The sequence below is a fragment of the Schistocerca gregaria genome, chromosome 1 (assembly GCF_023897955.1).
Source record: "Schistocerca gregaria isolate iqSchGreg1 chromosome 1, iqSchGreg1.2, whole genome shotgun sequence".
In the NCBI taxonomy this organism is placed as follows: Eukaryota; Metazoa; Arthropoda; class Insecta; order Orthoptera; family Acrididae; genus Schistocerca; species Schistocerca gregaria.
Window position 1 is genome coordinate 790,211,960 of NC_064920.1, and position 19,701 is coordinate 790,231,660.

The 19,701-nt window shown below is 41.3% G+C and overlaps 1 protein-coding gene across 1 annotated transcript in view; it reads right to left on the reverse strand.

Annotated features, from left to right (window-relative positions):
* Window positions 1-6,741: 6,741 nt before the first annotated feature.
* Window positions 6,742-19,701, reverse strand: part of LOC126305734 (pyrimidodiazepine synthase-like) — an 87,913-nt gene continuing 74,953 nt past the window's right edge. The window contains exons 4-5 of the mRNA XM_049992043.1: window positions 15,239-15,351; window positions 6,742-7,048 (exon numbers count right to left, since the gene is read on the reverse strand). Of these exons, the coding sequence (XP_049848000.1) occupies window positions 6,926-7,048; window positions 15,239-15,351 (236 nt within the window). The 3' untranslated portion in view covers window positions 6,742-6,925. The remainder of the gene's footprint in view (window positions 7,049-15,238; window positions 15,352-19,701) is intronic.

The window sequence follows — 19,701 nt, forward strand, 5'->3', positions numbered from 1 at the left end:
CCCTTTCTCTTCTACCTCCACCATACCCCACTGTCCATGTCCTTCAGCTCCTCTCCCCATCTTTTTCCCCCTCCCTGTCAACCTCCTCCTCTCCCCTCTCCCTGTCAACCTCTTCACCCATTCATCTCTTCCTCCCACCCTCTCTGTTCATTTCTTCCTCTCACTGTCTATCTCCTCATCTCCTCTCTTTCCATCTCCTTCTCTTTCCTCTATATTACCATCTCGTTCTCCTTCCTCTCTTTGTCCAGATCCACTCTTTGCCCAACGCCAATATCAGTCCATGACGTCCTGTCCCACTCTCTGTCCTTGTCCTCCTGTCTTCCACTCTGTCTATTTCCTGCTGCCCCTCCCTCTCTCTATCTGCTCCTCTGACTCTCATCCATCTGCTTCTCCCTTCTTTGTCCATCTGCTCCTTCCCCCTCTATACATCTGCTGCTTCCCCCCTGTCCATCTCATTACTCACTCTAAGCCCATTTCCCTCTGCCCATCTCTCTCTCCCTTTGCTCCTCCCACTTTCTGATTCCATCTGCTCCTCCCTCCTCTGTACCTCTTCCTTCCTGTGTCCATCTGCTCCTTCACCTGTGTTCATCTGATCCATTCACCTTCCTCCATCTGCTCTTTCTCTCTCTGTCGATCTCATTATGCCCTTCGAAGTACATTTCCTACCCCCCTCTTTTTCCTCCTCACACTCTCCAAGACTATCTCCTTTTCCCCCAACTCCCTGTCCATCTCCTCTTACCCCTCTATCTTGTCCTCACCCCCTGTAGTCCAGTTTCTCTTGCCACTCTTCCTGTTCATCTTCGCCTTCCCTGTATATATGTCAATCTCCTTCCCTTTTCTTTCTCTGTCCTCCTCCTCTCCTTCTCTCTGTCCATCTCCTCCACTGTCTGTGCCCATCTCCATCTGACCCTCTTCTTTCTGCCAATGTAATTCTACCCATCTGTCATTCCATCTTCTAATACCCTCCTCCCTCTGTCTTTCTGCTCTTTCCCCTTTTGTCCATCTCATCCTCTCTCTTAAAGTTCATTTAGTTCGTTTCCTACTCCCACTCTTTCTCATCATCACTCCCTCTAAGCCCCTCTCCTCCTCCCACACTCTCTGTCTGTCTCCTCCTCTTCCTCCTCTGTCAATTCCATCTTCCTCCCTGTCTTTGTCCTTTAATCCCTCCCCTTCTGTCCATCTCCTTCTCCCCGTATTTGTGTTCATCTGCTTCATCTCCTCTCATTTTAACCATTTCCTCCTCCTTTTTCTCTGTCCACAGTATCACCCCCACCGAGATATGAGGCTGCTGGTTCTTACCCCCACAGTATTTCTTTCCACGTAATATAAGTACCAAGTCTGGCTGAAATTGATCCTTGGGTTTAGGGGCAGCTTTTTACTTCAACTTTACCCACATATGCACTTGTCACATACGTTTCACGTATACGTAATATATGTCACTCTCTAGCGAATTTCACCCTGCTCTTTCGGTATCATGCAGTTAAATGTTTATGACATCGTATCTGTAAAAATCATGTGTCGTACAGTAATATAGAGTCTGGTTATAATTAAGCTTTCGTTACTTCAGCCAATATAGATAGAGATGCATTTACTGTATGGTTGTCCAACTTTTTAGGAATTGTGTTAAAACTATTCTTTGCAGCATTTGCGTTATTAGTAGTATTAGTGTCATGAATTACCATTAGGAGCAGATATTGGTACAGCAACGTAGGGAGGAACTCGGACTCATAGAATCAAGGACATTCAGCGTGAGCGGCACAAGTTATTGTGATCTGCTTCGCCAATATGTGATCGCTGCTCTACGGGAGACAGATGCTTCGGAGTCAGCTATTCTGATGGTACTGGATTGTAAGGCGTACCCAGGAGCAGATATAGACTCAGATCACAGTTTAGTAATGATGAAGAGTAGGCTGGAGTTTAAGATACTAGTCAGGAAGAATCAATACTCGAAAAGTTCTCTAAGGCTATAGATACTGCGATAAGAAATAGCTCAGTAGGTAGGTCAGTTGAAGAGGAACGGGCATCTTTAAAGAAGGGCCATCACAGAAGGTGGAAACAAAAACAGAGGTACAAAGAAGATAGCTGTGAAGATGTCGTGGGTAGCAGAAGAAATACTTCAGTTGATCGGTGAAAGAAGGAAGTACAAAAATATTCAGGGAAATTAAGGAATACAGAAATACAAGTCACTTTGGAATGAAATAAACAGGAAGTGCAAGGAAGCTAAGACGAAACGGCTGCACGAAAAATGTGAAGAAATCGCAAAAGAAATGATAGTCGGAAGGGCTGACTCAGCATACAGGAAAGTCAAAGCAACATTCGGTGAAATTAAAGACAAGTATAGTAACATTAAGGGTGCAATAGGAATCTCACTGTTAAACGCATAAACGCAGAGAATAGAGCGGGAAGGTGGAAAGATTACTTTGAAGTCCTCTTTTAGGGCCGGGGGAGGGGGGGGAGGGGGGAGGAGAAGATTTGTCTGATGTTATGGATGAAGAGTCTATGTAGAAGAAATACGGGATCCAGTGCTAGAGTTATAAGTTAAAAAAAACGACTATTCATGTTGGTATGTAGAGTGTATGAGTCTGGCGATGTATCATATGACGTTCGGAAAAATGTCATCCACACATTTCCGAAGACTACAAGAGCTGACTAGTGCGAGAATTACCGCGCAACAGCTTAACGGCTCATGCATCCAAGAATAATATACAGAACAATGGCAAAGGAAATTGAGGACTGACGATGATCATTTTGCCTTAGGAAAGGTAAAGGCACCAGAAAGGAATTTCTGAACCGATTAATAATGCAAGCAAGACTCAAGAAAAATCAAGACACATTCATATGATTTGTCGACAATGTAAAATTTTGCAAGATGTTCAAAATTCTGAGGAAAGAAGTGGAGAGCTGCAGGGAGAGACGGGTAATATACAGTACGTATAATAGACCAGAGAGAATAATAAGACTGACAGACCAAGAACGATGTGCTCTGGTTAAGAAGGTTGTAAGACAGCGATGTAGTCTGTACGTTGAAGTAGCAATGTTGAAAAAAAAAAGGAAAGATTCAGGAGTGGAATTAAATTTCAAGATGAAAGGGTTTCAATGTTAAGTTTCGCTGATGACATTGCTATCCTTAGTGACAGTGAAGAAGAATCACAGGATGTGTTGAATGGAATTAACAATCTCATGAGTACAGAATATGGACTGAGAGAAAATCGAAGAAAGACGAAAGTAATGAGAAGTAACAGAAATATGAACAGCGAGTAACTTAACCAAAGTCAAAAAGTAGGTGATGTTACGGAATTCTGCTACATAGGCAGCAAAATAACCCAGACGGACGGAGCAAGGAGGACATAAAAAGGAAACTAACTCTGGCAAGAAGAACATTCTTGGTCAAGAGAAGTCTACAAGTATCAAACATAGACCATAATTTGAGGAAGAAATTTCTGAGAATGTACATTTGGAGTACAGCATTGTATGGTAATGAAGCACAGAATCGGAGAGGAAATGAATATACCGAAAACATTAACAAGAGGAAGGGGCATGATGATGGGACTTTTATCAAGATATCAGGGAATGACTTCCATGGTACTAGAGGGAGATGTAGAGGGTAAAAACTGTAGAGGGAGACAGGGAACGGGAATCCACCCAACAAATAATTGAGCACGTAGATTGCAAGTGCTGCTCTGACACGAAGAGGTTGGCAAAGGAAAGGAATTCATGGTCGGCCGCATCAATCAAGTCTGAAGGTGATCAAAATAATAATAACAAAAAAACCTAATGCATAATAGAGCTACGCCTCACATTCCATAACACATTTGGGGAAAACCGAATCATTGGTCGACCGTTCCAAACTGCATGGCCACCAAGGTCATCAGATTTAAACCTGTGTGATTTCCTCCTATGGGGTTACCTGCTTTATCAAAAGGATACACGTTGTAGGTTGAAGATGAGCAAAATTGGCAAAGTTGGGAAGGTGACCGACTTTCCACCTGAGACGCTGCGGACAGCAGTACAGCAATCTCTAGAGAAGTTCTAGGCTGTTGTGGGTACAGATGGTCGTTACATTGATAAACTTCTGTAATCTTGAATGTAAACATGGTACACAACTAACAGTTATGTTACCTTCTTATGTGGAAAATAAAATGTGTTTCTTTCAATGGTTTATTCGTTATTTCTCTTCCACTTCTCCTTACAAATGTTTCACTGTGCTACGATGACACAACTTTCGTTGAGGCCCTCTCGTGTAGCGAGAGGTAACTTATATTCCCGCTGCATTTTTGAAGGTACATTTAGTACTATTTGTAAGTATTGTCTACAAATACAGTTAGTAGTAAATAAGTAATAAATCAAAATGACATACATGATGCGGCAGTTTTACTGCCTCAGCAATGGGAGTTTTCAGCGACAAAAACGTCGTAAGGGTTTGACATTTTGTATAAAGTTTGTAGAACTCACCTGTAGTGCATGAACTAGTAAGGACGTAGCAGAGTTGTCACACTTTTTGCACCTTTTAACGAGCAGCTAGAGTATTTTACGGCGCGAGAAGTCCTGTGGTTCACACTTTGCGAATTAGTTGGAATCATTGTGTACACACGCTCCAGAGTATTTGGGTGTACAGGGCGTGAGAAGAGTTAAAGGTATACCACAGGTTGGACTGACGAGAGACATCAACTGTAATTACAGAAGGCGCCTTACAGCCAATCGATGTGTTCTCCGCAAACTTACCTTCATTATATAGCTGTCTTGAATGAACTGTGATAGAAGTCTGAACAACATGGGACTGACATTCTAGGACATGTGTTGAAACTGTTATTGAAATGTCTAGGTACTAGCCGAAATCTAGATTTGCTTTAACAAGGTGTCTGAAGTACCTGACGCCGTAGGCATATCAAAACAAAGTGTTTGGTAAATACTGTAGATAAAAGGATTTAGTGACTTCCACATGCTTGTACTTCTGAAGGAAATTATAGGTGGAAAATCTTTTTACTCCCGTGAAAAGGTGATTTGCAGACATTCCAGTACCGTTCATTATGGATGGAATATCCTCACTAGAAAAACGTTGGGCAAAGTGCGTTGTCGAAAAACAGGGCTACTTTAAAAATAAGTGATTTTTTTTATTAAGGTACAACATTTTTTAACTAGAATAACGACTTTAATCTGGTCATTGTAAGTAACTTCTAAATTCCGCAAAAGAACGCCTAATTTAAGTAGCTGTTTCAGATTTTATTTATTGCCTAAATAAGTAAAACAGACAAACAGAATTGTCCGGATTCAGACTAATTACTTTATGTAGTCGAGGCCAGCTTGTAGACTGTTAGAAAAGCTAACCTTACCTTATCATGAAGCTCGTACTATTTAGATACTAATTACATATTATTGTATCAGAAAGTTGAGGATACTACACTGAAATCCTTCATACATGTACTACCAAAAGTCACTGCAACTTCATTGTTTATGTCTATATTTTTGAGCCTCTGCCGGTGGAGGGCTCCGAATTGTAGCGTGTAACAGGGCTATGTGTAACGTAACTATGACGGTGCGTGAGAAACAGCGTACTGCAACGGAGCCTCGAATTCGAAGAGTTCGTCCACACTTGGAGTAGCCCTTCCCTTTTGCATGACAGTGCTAGACCACGTACAAGAGCTGCGACATCTGCAATAAACTGTCACCTTGCGTCCACTGTCACCGGTCATCCTCTACACTGTCCTGAGTTGGCCCCATCCGATCATCGTGTGTTTCTAAAACATAAAGAGGATTTGTCTTCGATAGTGACGAAGTGGTGCAATCAGACATAAGGTCGTGGATACATAAAAAAAATCAAACTGTACAGTGACGGTATCGACACACTGATATCTCGTTGCGAGAAATGTGTTGGTCGTCAAGGTGACTATGTCGATAGATAAACATCCAGGCACAAAGAATAAAGATGTAGAATGTTAACAGCGTGGTATACACTCGAGACCAGAATTTACGTGATATGGAGAGAAGAGGAGCTTAATAATGTCACTGATCACCCTATTCTGAATAGGGCTATGTGCCGGTGTTCTGCCTTTCTTAGTACTTTATAATGATGGCAGAAAGTCTTGTTGACTATTATTTGTCTGTTGGAAGAAAATGAAAAATTTTTCACACTTTTGCCGGCCGCTGTGGCCAAGTGGTTCTAGGCGCTTCAGTCCGGAACCGCGCTGCTGCTACGGTAGCAGGTTCGAATCCTGCCTCGGGCATGGCTGTGTGTGATGTCCTTAGGTTAGTTAGGTTTAAGTAGTTCTATGTCTAGGGGACAGATGGCCTCAGATGTTAAGTCCCATAGTGCTTAGAGCCATTTGAACCATTTTTTCTCCCTTCTCGTTGTACTAGGTTTCCCTTAAAATCCCCTAACTCCTCTACGTACTCATTCTCAAGAATGTCCGCATCGTCCCATTGCACAGGCGTACATATCAACTATCCATAGGGTGCAGTTAGTTTTCCATTTGACACGTCAACGACTGCCCTCAAGAAAACTTCCAATAAAACCTAAGGAAGAAAGGAACGGCTGATTATGTGCTACGTGATAAGGAATTTTTTTAACAGCCTTAAAAAAAAGAGTTGCGCGTTCTTGTAGCGTTTACAATTTTGTAAAGTTGTTGCTTGTAGTAAAACGACTTTGCAATCAAAGAGCCCTTAAGTGAGTATGATATAGTTTTATGGGCGGAAGGATGCCAAAAGAAGGATAGCCTAAATACAATAAGGATGCATACATTTATTTCATACTGGTGTTTTTATTGTGTAAACAACTAGGAAACTAAATCTAAATACAATTAAAGTAGCTACACTCCATATGCACCCATAAAGTGTGAATGTATCTGACAACAGCTTTGTGTAGTAATGCTCATGGGAAAGGTAGTTGTGTTTGCTACGTGTCGCCCTGTGGCCGGGCTGGCTGTGGCGGCTACAGGTCACTGTAGTCGAGGGTGCCCTCGGCGAACTTCCTGATGAAGTCGGCGTGTCGTTCCGGCTTCATGATGGACGCCCGCACCGCAGGGTCTTCCTTCATGGCCGCTCCCCAAGCCAGCTGTGAACAAAACGCACATCTCAGCGTAACAAGATTTTCTGCAGAGAAACTGTCTTCACTGAAAGAAGACTACTCTGGAGTAAAGTAGGTTAAAGTATTCCAAAATAATGTTTTCATATCGCACTTGGAAACAATTTCGTTGAATATTTAGCTATCGTTATCGAAGAAAAATAGTAGTTTTGGAGATCAAAATTGACAATATGACGTCGCTCTCACACCTCCAACAATGACGTAAATGATTTAAAAACTTAGACATTCCATAAACTCTATTATTTGCATATCTTACTCTCCAAGTCTCCTTTTTTCTCTAAAATTTAAAAAAAGAAAGGAAATGGCAGTGTAGTGTACGATGGTGCAGGATCTCCTCTACGTTTTACAAACCATCTTTTGTGCAAAAAAACTCTCCGCAATAAACAAATCACTCAAGCGCAAAAGTCCGGCATAACAGGGATAACATATTAGCTAAAAGTTTCAGTTGTGTTGAGAGATTAGTATAGGCAACAGTTATACCCAGAAAAGCTGTACAATATGTTGAATGCCAAATATCAATTTATCATGAAGTTAATACTAACAGGGTGTGCTAATAAGCAATACCTCTGAACTTTTAATGCGAAAACCCTTTAAAACTTTTAAAATAAATCAAAGGTTACTAACATTCTACATCTTTTCTCGTTATGTCTACACGTTTATTTCTCAACGTATTAATCCTGGAGACGAACACACTTCTAGCAACGAGAGACCAGTTTGTTGTTGGCATCGCTGTAGAATGTTTGACTTTGTTGAGGAAGCCACAACATCGCCACTGCTTGCACCATTTCTTTACTACCAAAGTGAAGTTCTCGAATGTGTTCTTTAAGTTTTAGAAACAGACGAAGACCAGATGGAGAAGACCCGGGACTGTATGGGGGATCATCGATGTCTGCGACTCCAAGGCATAGGACTGTTGCAGGTATCACGGCGCTCGTGTGTGGTCCGGGATAGTCACACTGAAGAAGGGGGGGCGCCATGCGTGGACAGACTCTCCGAATTTGAGATTCTACATCTACATCTACATTTATACTCCGCAAGCCACACACGGTGTGTGGCGGGGGGCACTTTACGTGCCACTGTCATTGCCTCCCTTTCCTGTTCCAGTCGTATGGTTCGTGGGAAGAACGACTGCAGGAAAGCCTCCGTGACCGCTCGAATCTCTCTAATTTTACATTCGTGATCTCCTCGGGAGGTATAAGAAGGGGGAAGCAATATATTCGATACTTCATCCAGAAACGCACCCTCTCGACACCTGGCGAGCAAGCAACACCGCGATGCAGAGCGCCTCTCTTGCAGAGTCTGCCACTTGAGTTTGCTAAACATCTCGGTAACGCTATCACGCTTACCAAATAACCCAATGACGAAATGCGCCGCTCTTCTTTGGATATTCTCTATCTCCTCTGTCAACCCAACCTGGTACAGATCCCCCACTGATGAGCAATTCTCAAGTACGGGTCGAACGAGTGTTTTGTAAGCAATATATTCGATACTTCATCCAGAAACGCACCCTCTCGACACCTGGCGAGCAAGCAACACCGCGATGCAGAGCGCCTCTCTTGCAGAGTCTGCCACTTGAGTTTGCTAAACATCTCGGTAACGCTATCACGCTTACCAAATAACCCAATGACGAAATGCGCCGCTCTTCTTTGGATATTCTCTATCTCCTCTGTCAACCCAACCTGGTACAGATCCCCCACTGATGAGCAATTCTCAAGTACGGGTCGAACGAGTGTTTTGTAAGCCACCTCCTTTGTTGATGGACTATATTTTCTAAGGACTCTCCCAATGAATCTCAACCTGGTACTCGCCTTACCGCCCGCATCTCGTGGTCGTGCGGTAGCGTTCTCGCTTTCCACGCCCGGGTTCCCGGGTTCAATTCCCGGCGGGGTCAGGGATTTTCTCTGCCTCGTGATGGCTGGGTGTTGTGTTATGTCCTTAGGTTAGTTAGGCTTAAGTAGTTCTAAGTTCTAGGGGACTGATGACCATAGATGTTAAGTCCCATAGTGCTCAGAGCCATTTGAACCATTTTTGAACTCGCCTTACCAACAATTAATTTTATTTGATCATTCCAGTTCAGATCGTTCCGTACGCATACTCCCAGATATTTTACAAAAGTAACTGCTACCAGTGTTTGTTCTGCTATCATATAATCATACAATGAAGGATCCTTCTTTCTATGTATTCGCAATACATTACATTTGTCTATGTTAAGGGTCAGTTGCCACTACCTGCATCAAATGCCTATCCACTGCAGATCTTCCTGCATTTTGCTGCAGTTTTCTAATGCTGCAACTTCTCTGTATACTACAGCATCATCCGCGAAAAGCCGAATGGAACTTCCGACGCTAGCATGCTGTTTCTCACGCACCGACATAGTTACGTTACACATTCTGAACACTCTAGCGGCAGAGGGATGCAAAATTGTAAACATGGATAATAAAGATGTAGATTGTGGATAATGTATGTTTTATTTAAAAATCTTTACGAGTTTCCACATAAACTCTTTGTTATAACTTTTCAGCGTGCCCTTGTATATTAAAGGGTTAAGACGATTGCTAGGATACCGAAAACAATAAATAGTAGACCGCATTTAAAACTAATTCTAAAATTCATACTCCCCAAGCCATGGTACAATATGTGGCGGCAGCTACGTGATGTACCAGGATCATCGTTTCCCATTCGCCTAAGCTATGCTGAAATAAAATCTGGCTAGGCCCCCCTTGAGATCACCGATTTCCTTTAATTTTATCATAACGCTGATTACGTTAGGTGCTGGAGGCAGTAACACGTTTGTTGAGTCCTAATGTCGAGTGTAGGAGCCTATACGATACACAGCGTCTTTCTAGTAGCGTCTCCCATTGGAGTTTGTTGAGTATTTGCTAGACATTTCCGTGCAGACTAGTCCTAGACACAAAATTTTACTAACGGAAAATGGTAGATAGTGAAAACACTTATCTCTTTTCGCAGCCACAGCTAAATATCTTCACTTACATGAGCCGTTGTCAATCAGAGAAATTTATGATAGATGTCAACTTTTAAATTGTCTGTTTACAGATATAATCATGTAAAGTTTCCATAGAAATACATTTTTCATCCGTTATCGGATATCTTCAGATCACGCAGATAAAGCAGAAAATCACTCATCAAAAACAATGAGAATGTCACATTGTCAATGTAAAATTGGTCAGGCTCTTGGATTATTGCACTCTATTATAAAGTTAGTACAATACGCGGATGTTGGAAACGCCCCAAGGTTTAATAACATAAATAACGTTGTGCGAAAAACCGATGTCGTAATATTATCGTATTTCTACACTTTATGTGTATTGATAATATTCATAAATCATTAATGTTAACAATAGTAATAAAACAGAGTAATATTTCTTTCTTTCTTTCCACGTTTATCTGGTATATGTATATCCATCTATTGGTTCTGTCAAATGTAACGTTTCCTACATTATTTCATGTTTATTCCAAATCAGAAATATGTTCTTCATCGGGACAGTCATCAAATATTGTACCCATATAGAGTTAGACACGTTCTTTATGCATTTCACACAGATTTTTTTTGTTCTTTTTTTGTTTTCGCAACTGTACGTTTTGGGCACTTTGTTCATCCTCCTTTCGTGTTCTATTTGCAATCACTATTCTTCCTGCTGAAGATCTTTGGTTTTCATTTTACGGTGTTGCCATCTTAGCTACTTTCTGATACATGGATTGAGGTAGAGATGTCATTTCTGCTCTGTTATGTATAACTGGTTGGACTAGCTGAACTCCTAGTTCTCTATACTCAGTATCATTATTTCTGGTAAATATTATTTGAGAACTTACGTCAGGAATATCCAGGATACGGAAAAATATTGCACTGGGCCAGCGTCTTATTTTTCTTGACGTAGAACTGATGGCGCACATTTCATCTACTGTATGGAAACTTGTTTTTGTGGAATTTTACATTGTGATAATTTCAAGGATTCCTTTTTTCTCTTGTGCTGGCGTCTATTTTATTATCGAAGTGCATAGATAAAAGGAATACGACGTTTTTGTTCTTTTGGCACAGACTCAACGATTGTCGAACGCTTTTGAAATCCAAATAAGCTAACATTTATTTCACGTTGCTCCATATTCAGAAATTCAGGAGGAAGTTCAGGTTTATTTTTACGAACCGTTGCAGCCAAAGCAATTTTCTTCAGCAGGGGCTGTTTAGACAAGCTGCAACTAGTAAACCAACTGTCCGCCGTTATATTAAGGCCATGACCCTCAGTTGTCTCGCTCAGGCTAATTACCACATCTTGCGGTGAGTTTGAATGTTTGTATGGCCCATGTGGCTGCTTCCCAACGTAAATCTCCAAGGCGTGGGTGGAAGAAGTCCTGGCATCAACGAATTTTAGAATTTTCAGGCCATACTTATTTGATTTCCATATTGCCTGCTTGAATATAATCGAACAGTAAGCATGTGAACAGTAACAGCGACCGCAAACTCATCGTAGTGTGAAATACCTCAATTTCATAACCATTTGTGTCCCACATGTATCTTGAGTGATAAAAACAGACAAAAGTAAGTAACCCAACAAAAGCCTCAATTTCAGGGCAAAATTCCATGAAAACTTATTTTGAATCCGTAGACATTAGTATATCCACATATAAATAAGCACATTATAACGACGTTAGTGTACCCACATTTCTTCGAATATACCTTCACAAAAAACAACTGGAAGCATTATAAGATCGATTTTTTAACTCTCGCTGCACGTATAATAGCTGGGAGATGAATTATAGGACTTTGAGGTCGTGTCCTTAAATTTCTTCATGGAGGGTTCTTCACCCATTTCTTTGTTTTTTGTCCACATGTTCACATTATTTTCAAAACTTATTTCATTATCGTCACCATCTGCCTCTTTATAAGTGTCATATTCCAGTTTTCGCACATCAAATGATTCTGAATCTGATTTATCTTACGTTTCTTCAGCCTCAACTTCCAATAGTCTCGGTATTCGTCTCTTTTCTTCATACGTACAATCTACACTGTATATGACTTATTACTGTACAATGGCTACAAAACCAACCGACACCAACACTTTTATTTCACTTGGAAAGCAATTAGATTATCGGTGCTAGAGGATAATGGATTCACTTAAAATAACATGAAATTCGGCAACAGAAAAATAAAAAAAGTGGACCTTGCGTGTGATTTTGATTTTTGTTTCATTGGGACTGGTGTGAGATGTCCTGTACACCTCAGTGTATGTTTTTGGCAACTGAACAACAATCATAACTGAAATGTAAAATAGTCTAATTGAATTATTTACACAACTGTCAGAAAGCTAACAGAGATTTAGAGAATTATGAAATTTTGAAGTAATAATACGAACGGTTTTTAATTGGATGACCCAGCACACCGAGCCAATAGTAAAAGGTTATGATATGATGTATTTTCGTTTCTGTACCAGCTGAAGGTGAAACGTCTTGAGGCCATCTAAAACAATACATTCGTCACCCAGTTAATTTTCATACCTTTTACGGCTTTTTTTCGCTACTCATTTTTTCTACGGTTCTTTCTCTAAACAATTGGTACCTTCTATAAACACTTTAAATAAATTGCAATAAGATGAGGACGTCCTTGTTAGATGCTTCTTCTGCTGTAACTCATTTCTGACCACTAATATGTCTTTTTCCGCTCTTTGTTTTTGTATAATTTGATAATGAAAACTATATATCTTTGTCCATTTGCCAGTTATATTCAGTGTTTCAAACAGTACCATGCAGGTCTTTTCTAGGTCAGTGGATGTTACATACGTCTTTCTATTTAACTACAGTACTATTTCTAAAAATATAACGTCTCTTATTCTTAGGGTTTCCATTGAAGTTGATCTTCTCGTAACTGGGGATTAATTTTAGTTATAAAACTTTAACAATCTTTTATAAGACAGTGAGGTGGCCAAAGTTCTTTAATTTGAGCAACCACAAGCATTTTTTAAGGTGCGATATTTGTTGCACATTTGTTACATTCCACTAATTATCATAGCCGATTCAGATAACCTCACACAGCTATTTCACTGGCATTCTCTAACAAATCGCCAGAAGTGCCAAGCGTTTCAGTCATTTGGTTGGTGCTGAGGAAGACATTGTTGAATTGGAGGTCAGACTAATTTGTTTTCCATTTATACGATACTTGTGTGAGGTTAAACATAAGCAATACCTTCGCTATCTGATAACTTTCGATGCATTTTTTTCATTTTGTGTGTGTCACCTTTAAACATCAACGAGAACTTCGTGCGACTACCCATCCTTCTGTCTTCGATAGGTCTTGTTATCACAGGTGGCGAAAATGAATGGAGCTTGTTTCACTTTCCGGGCGTGGTAATTGTTAACAGGGCACAGGGATTTCAGTCTAATCTCCTGTCCAGTGTCCGACCGTGTCAGGCTTCAGCAAAGTTCCCACTTGCAGCTGGTCACTGATTTGTTTGGATACTGGGAAAGGTTGGAGCTTATCGCAACAGAAGGAAGAAAGAAATAAGGAGTAGCATAATTATAAGTCTATTCTGAAAGCAGAATCGAACAAATGATGATATTTAACCGAGAGCGGCATTCACTGATGTTATGCATGAAAAATGACAGACCATATCTACTGAAGCCTTAGCAGTAGGGCAGATCAGTGTGACGAAGGGAAAGAGTCCGGTGAATCTAGCTAAATGGCTGGAGGCTTTGGTTTGCGGTTGTGGCACGAGTTACTTGGGCTCGGCGAGGGAATGAAACGGCGAGTGCAGACTAACGACGCTGATGCGTTCTGTTCAGTGTAATGAATAGCTAAATTGTTGCCAACAGCAAGACGGTAGCCGCCTGTAACGACATGTGTCTGCGACGGTAATAAAACTGCAGCTGCCGGTCCAGCTGAAACTTCAGAGTGAATGGGCGGGACAAGGCGTCAGCAATACATTTCATGTCTTGGCATGCCCCACACTCCTGTAGGGTTCCGAAAGACACGATGGATCGACCCAAGTACGCATCTATGCCTTGGGACCATCCCCACGCCTACACGCAGTTCGTTTTTCCTCGACATCCTGGCATCTGTATGCAGGACGATGCAACGTGTCACACAACTCACAGTCTACGTGCGAGGTTCGAAGAGCACCGGGAGTTTACCGTACTTACCGTACTCCACTGGCCACTAAACTCCTCGGACTTGAACCCATTCGAGAATCTGCGGGAGCACCTCGATCGGGCTGTTCGTGCCACGGATCCTCACCGAGAAAACTGGCGCAGCTGGTGACAGTAGTGGGACCGACCTGGCTCCACCTTCCAGAACCTCGGTCACTCTCTTCCTCTACGTCTTTGCAGCAAAAGGTGGTTAAACATGCTTTTGAAAGGTAGTAACATTAATGTGATTGGACAGTGGAGTTGAGAGAGCAGTGACCAGGGCCTTCCGGCAGAGACACAGGGGATTGACCGTGTCTTTTTTGTCGACACAGGTTTCCTTTTCTGGCTGAGTTCCAACCGTCGGAAAGGTGGTTCCCATGGTACTCCTAAGCGTCCATGAGGAATGAGGAAGATTGTTTAAAATTTGGTCTGCCGTTTTGAGTAAATTATCAATTCCTCTCGAAATGACATCAGTCGAAATCTGTTTTCAGATTTTTGTTGCACAGTGTGTTAGGAATTATTACCATAAAGTTTCTTTTCTCTCGCAAACTTGGTTGATGGTTTAACCCGCGACTATATTTTCAAGGAAACTGAAATAAAACTGATAGTGACCTTATGGATACACCTTAAGTTTTTCACCATTAAATGCTCCTGGACCTGTCACCTAATTGATTGCTTATTATTTCCTTTCCGACTCTTTCTTTGTTTGCGACCTTGTGTGTCCGTAAACTCGTGCATCTTGTCAGGTAAGGATACCGGAAAGGTCCGTTGTGTTACATAAGTTGCTACAAGTTCGACATTTAAATTTTGGTAATTCAATAATTTTTCCGCAGCTTGTATATCCCTGCTTTCCTCGTTATTTTAGGAGATTACTTATCTGGCTCATCTAGATAATTTTTCCATGTGACTCTTATTGATCAATTGGCTTCTAATTTTTCTGAATCTGTTCCCAGTCGACACAATTAATACGAGAAACTGAGTCTACGACTGATATCGAGAATGTTTTCAGTGTGTTTCGTCACTCACCAGTCGTGGAAACTCCTCTGTGGGGAATTTGAGCTGCGGGTACATGGTCCGTATGGCTTCGCAGCGCTCTGCCCACGGCCATATCATGTAGTCCAGCATGCCAGGGAGGTGCCCTGAAAGACAAGTGTGCTGTTTAGAACGGCATCTGCACAGCGAAAACAACCAGTAAAAGTGTAACAGATGTATTACACAGTTCACAGCTAGAAAACTTCGCGAATTCGTTACTTTGCAACTGAGAGCGCTTAATTTTTAAAATTTTAGACGCCAAAACGCGCCTCTTCAATGGTAAGACTTCTCTTCGCGCGAGTCATAAAAATATTAGTATGGCACACATTTAGTACCTTGCCCCACGTTCTTTCTCGTTCCATCAGCTTGATCAGCGATGTTACGTTCGTCGGTGCCGGCGTAGTGGAAAATTATAGTCACGTTGCAATGTAATACACCAATACAAATGTACTATTTTAGATAAACGGGGCCGACGCCCTCCAGTGACTTGGAAAAAAAAGGACATTCCTTGGGAGGTGCCGGAACGTCATTACGGCCAGCCCTAATTAGTGGTAACTGCAGTGCTGGTAGAATTCACATCGATTCGCCGCGTATAACGTTTGGAGTTTACAATTGTTGCAATGATAAGTTTTATTTATTATGGCAATACGTTCTGGATAGATTACTACTCTAGCCACAGAACTTAATCCAGAAAAGTCTGCACTCTAAATCCTATTACACAGTGATTTTTCTAACTTTATAATAAAATTGTCAGAACTGTTAACCTCATATTGTGTTACCTGCTAACTGTTACTGCTATCCAGAACTGTTTTTTTCTGTTTATCAGGAGACCCACGTGGATCCAGAGTGTTTCGGCAATCAGTGTATTACCTAAGTGATTAGTTAAAAATTCTCTTCTGTCTTTCTTGTGGCTCATTTAATTTCAGTTCTCGGTTACATAATATATTCAGCGACCTCACATATTTACAGACAGAAATACATATCAGTGTCAGTCTGCAGCATACACAGCACACAATTAATGAAATGTTAACATCGCTCTTGTTTCCTCCCGTGTTGTACTGCGCCTTGGATGTGACATCATGAGCAGGGAACACTAGTTGTCCATCTGTCAGTGGGATGTGTTCTAAGTTACCTTTAATTGTTCTTCTTCGAATACGGTCGTCTTTTAGTTTTTTTCTCGTGGTCTCGCTACTCCGTACCACAGCCATGCGCGAACTTATTCGTCTTGATTTCGTATCCTGGCAGGGTGATGCTGCAAGATTGTGCGTCACTTCACTACCTACAAGTGTTAAATCACGAACGCGTTTTCAAAGATACTCTTCTTTATTTGCGAATTTAGATTTTCTCGGCGAATCTCAATGATGGGGTCTTCTCGGGTTATAAGCCAAGGCGTCGTCCTGCGGGAACGTTTCAACAAGTTTTCTACTTCTGATCTCCAAGCGAAGACACAAATAGGATACTTGTTGCAATGTTGCTGCACAACGACGCTTTGACTCAGCTGACAACCCTCGAAGACTATTTACGTCAATTATGAAGACAAATCAAACAAACACATCGATCAATACGTCCGACCACATCAAACCCGACCTACAATCTACGATTTACAATCTTCATTTGTCTGGAGTGTTTACACCGTAGTATATCTGTTTTCTCTGAGGTTTTCGTGACACCTTCAAGGGGCGTCACCACGGAATAAAAGTCCACACTCATGAAAGTGCTATCCCGCTCATTACGCCGCGCCCTGCCCCTGTGGTGTTACGCCATTGCAGACGCACCATCTGCACAGATTACAGATCGGGGTGCGCACAGTGGCTTCAACCAACTACATAAAATGTTTATAAGAGACACGGCCATCTTTCACCAGCATGATCATTTTTAGTGGAATATAGGTCATTGCCACGAATAACCCACGCTACACTACATATTCCCCCATTGAAACTAAATACGTCGTGCAAAACTCCTTTAACGCACTCTTTACAATTGAATGTACCATACGTGGTATCATATTACAATTTGTTATCCGTATCATTTATCCTTACTAAATAAATTGAATGCTTTCTTTAAATGTTCATCCATGATTATTTATTTTGGCTCAAAGAGTTGGTTCAAATGGCTCTGAGCACTATGGGACTCAACTGCTGTGGTCATCAGTCTCCTAGAACTTAGAACTACTTAAACCTAACACACATCCATGCCCGAGGCAGGATTCGAACCTGCGACCATAGCAGTCGCACGGTTCCGGACTGCGCGCCTAGAACCGCGAGACGACCGCGGCCGGCACTCAAAGAGTTAACATGAAAGTTGTCTCTAATTGTTAAGCATACAATGGTGTTCGTACTGTGTCGTTACACATTGCGCAACATTATGCTTTTATTATAAGAGCGTGGGATGTGTTTTCTTCATTTAAATTGAAGTATATTCTTAGTTAACATGCTTAATTTCATCCTTAACCGGCCACATCTCAGATTTGAACACGTAAACATACAAGAAAGTAGTTTACCACCCAATGGTTCCTCGGTAAGTTTGTTTGCTCCCAGTTAGTTTGGATACTACTTCGACAAAGTGATCAATTGTCATACAACACGTCTTCTTCGACTTTAATAAACAAGTTCATTCCTTTCTATGGGTAAATACGGTACAACCATTATTTCTTTTGGATGAAAGTGTCCCCCCATTCATTCCCTGCTAAAATCGGTTTAGGTTATCCCTCTGTGGATTCACCTGGCCGAAGGATTTGGACTCTATTTGATATACCATTTCTGACATCCTATCCCCAGACTCCTCTACACATGCGGTACAAGCCATTTCCATCTTGAATGCACCTGAACTCAGGCGTAGGACAGCCTCTCTATACGCATGCCTACCCATTTCAAGTCACTCAACCAACCTAAAGCAGGATGCACTCCACCCTATACAATCTGTCTGCACAATACCTCAGTTTCATTTCTCACATCCTGGTAGAAACGGGTTCCTTCACTCCGCGCGTGTCTTTACCCCAGTTTTAAAGCATTCCGCAGCAACTTCTTGTACAAAATTCCTTTAATCTACACGTTTGTTGCTGTACAAAGACGAACTTGCATTAACTTTGGCTAACGATATCACCACGTCCATTTCCTATTCCCACGGACATTTACATCCGCCACTATGTTTGCATTCAGAATTATCTAAGCCAACAAATACCACTGAGGTTCTACAAGACATAACAAAGTGAGGACTAAAACTGCCATTTTCATCCTTTGAAGCCTCAACGGATTTTATATGATGACAAAATCTGATAAATTAGTAGAGAAAACTCCATTGTCACTTATTTTGTAAAACACTTATATATCCGTCTGATTATCTATGATTTACGTCTTTTCACACTGAACACTTTGTTATTTCAATATAGCCTAACTCTCATGTCTGCTACGCCAAATCCTTGCGTAACGCCTTCTTTCTATTTAATACTGATAAAACGATTTTGTTTTTCTGTTCACACATCTGAGCTATCAGTTAATCGATTTCCTTCTAGATAGCACTGCTGTCTTCTGCTCGTTACGCTCATGTTATCACGTCACATTTCAGACTGTTGCCCGGCACGAGCGAGCTTTCCCCCGTTACCACAACGTGTGACATGCCAAGCGAGTGGCTCACCGACGTCATACACAATACGTGTATGGCGCGAAAATAATGCCCATTTGTCCCATATGTTGTGTTGCTCCTCTCGGCCATCCTGTGACAACAAGTTTTGTTAGAAAAATACGTAAAAGAGAAGTGTTTCACCGAAAGGTCGAAGAAAAAATTAAAAAAGGAGATAACCCCGAAAAACAGAATGCCTTAGCATCCCCATCCCAAGGAATTCCCACTTCTGCTTGTTATTTGTTATAACGTCAGAGGGAGAACATGTTGACATTTCCTACTGAACGGACCTGTCACACCTTCACCGTTGCAGATCCCGAAAATTGACATTAGCATATCTCTGTTTTAAGCTTGGAGAGCAAGAACGACGAAGCGGAAAGGAAAGAAGAAGAAGTCAGCAAACTGTCAATTGTCGTCATTAAAAGTCGGTCAGTCTATTGTCATCTCTATCAATGCATAAAGAACCTCTCGTATAAAACGAAAAGAAAGCCTACAATTTTGTATTGTTCCTCCTAAGGAAATATAAAATCCCAATTATACATAACAGCATACGTAGTTAGCAAATGCTTGTATGTTTCTGTGTAAGAAACATGCTAATTATTGTTAATAATTTAAAAATTGGTAATTATAGTTATTCTCATCGAACTTTTCGTGCTATATTCTTGCTTTCACAAACAAGGATACTATTTAGTTATTAAATAAGATAGAACAGGAAGAGTTACATAACACAGAAGAGTGTAAGGGGAAGGAATGGTTTTGGAGAAACGGAAAAAGAAATACCAAAGCCATTAACCCGGACTTTCGGCGGAGCGTTATTCCGCCGAATTTGAAAAGTGTGC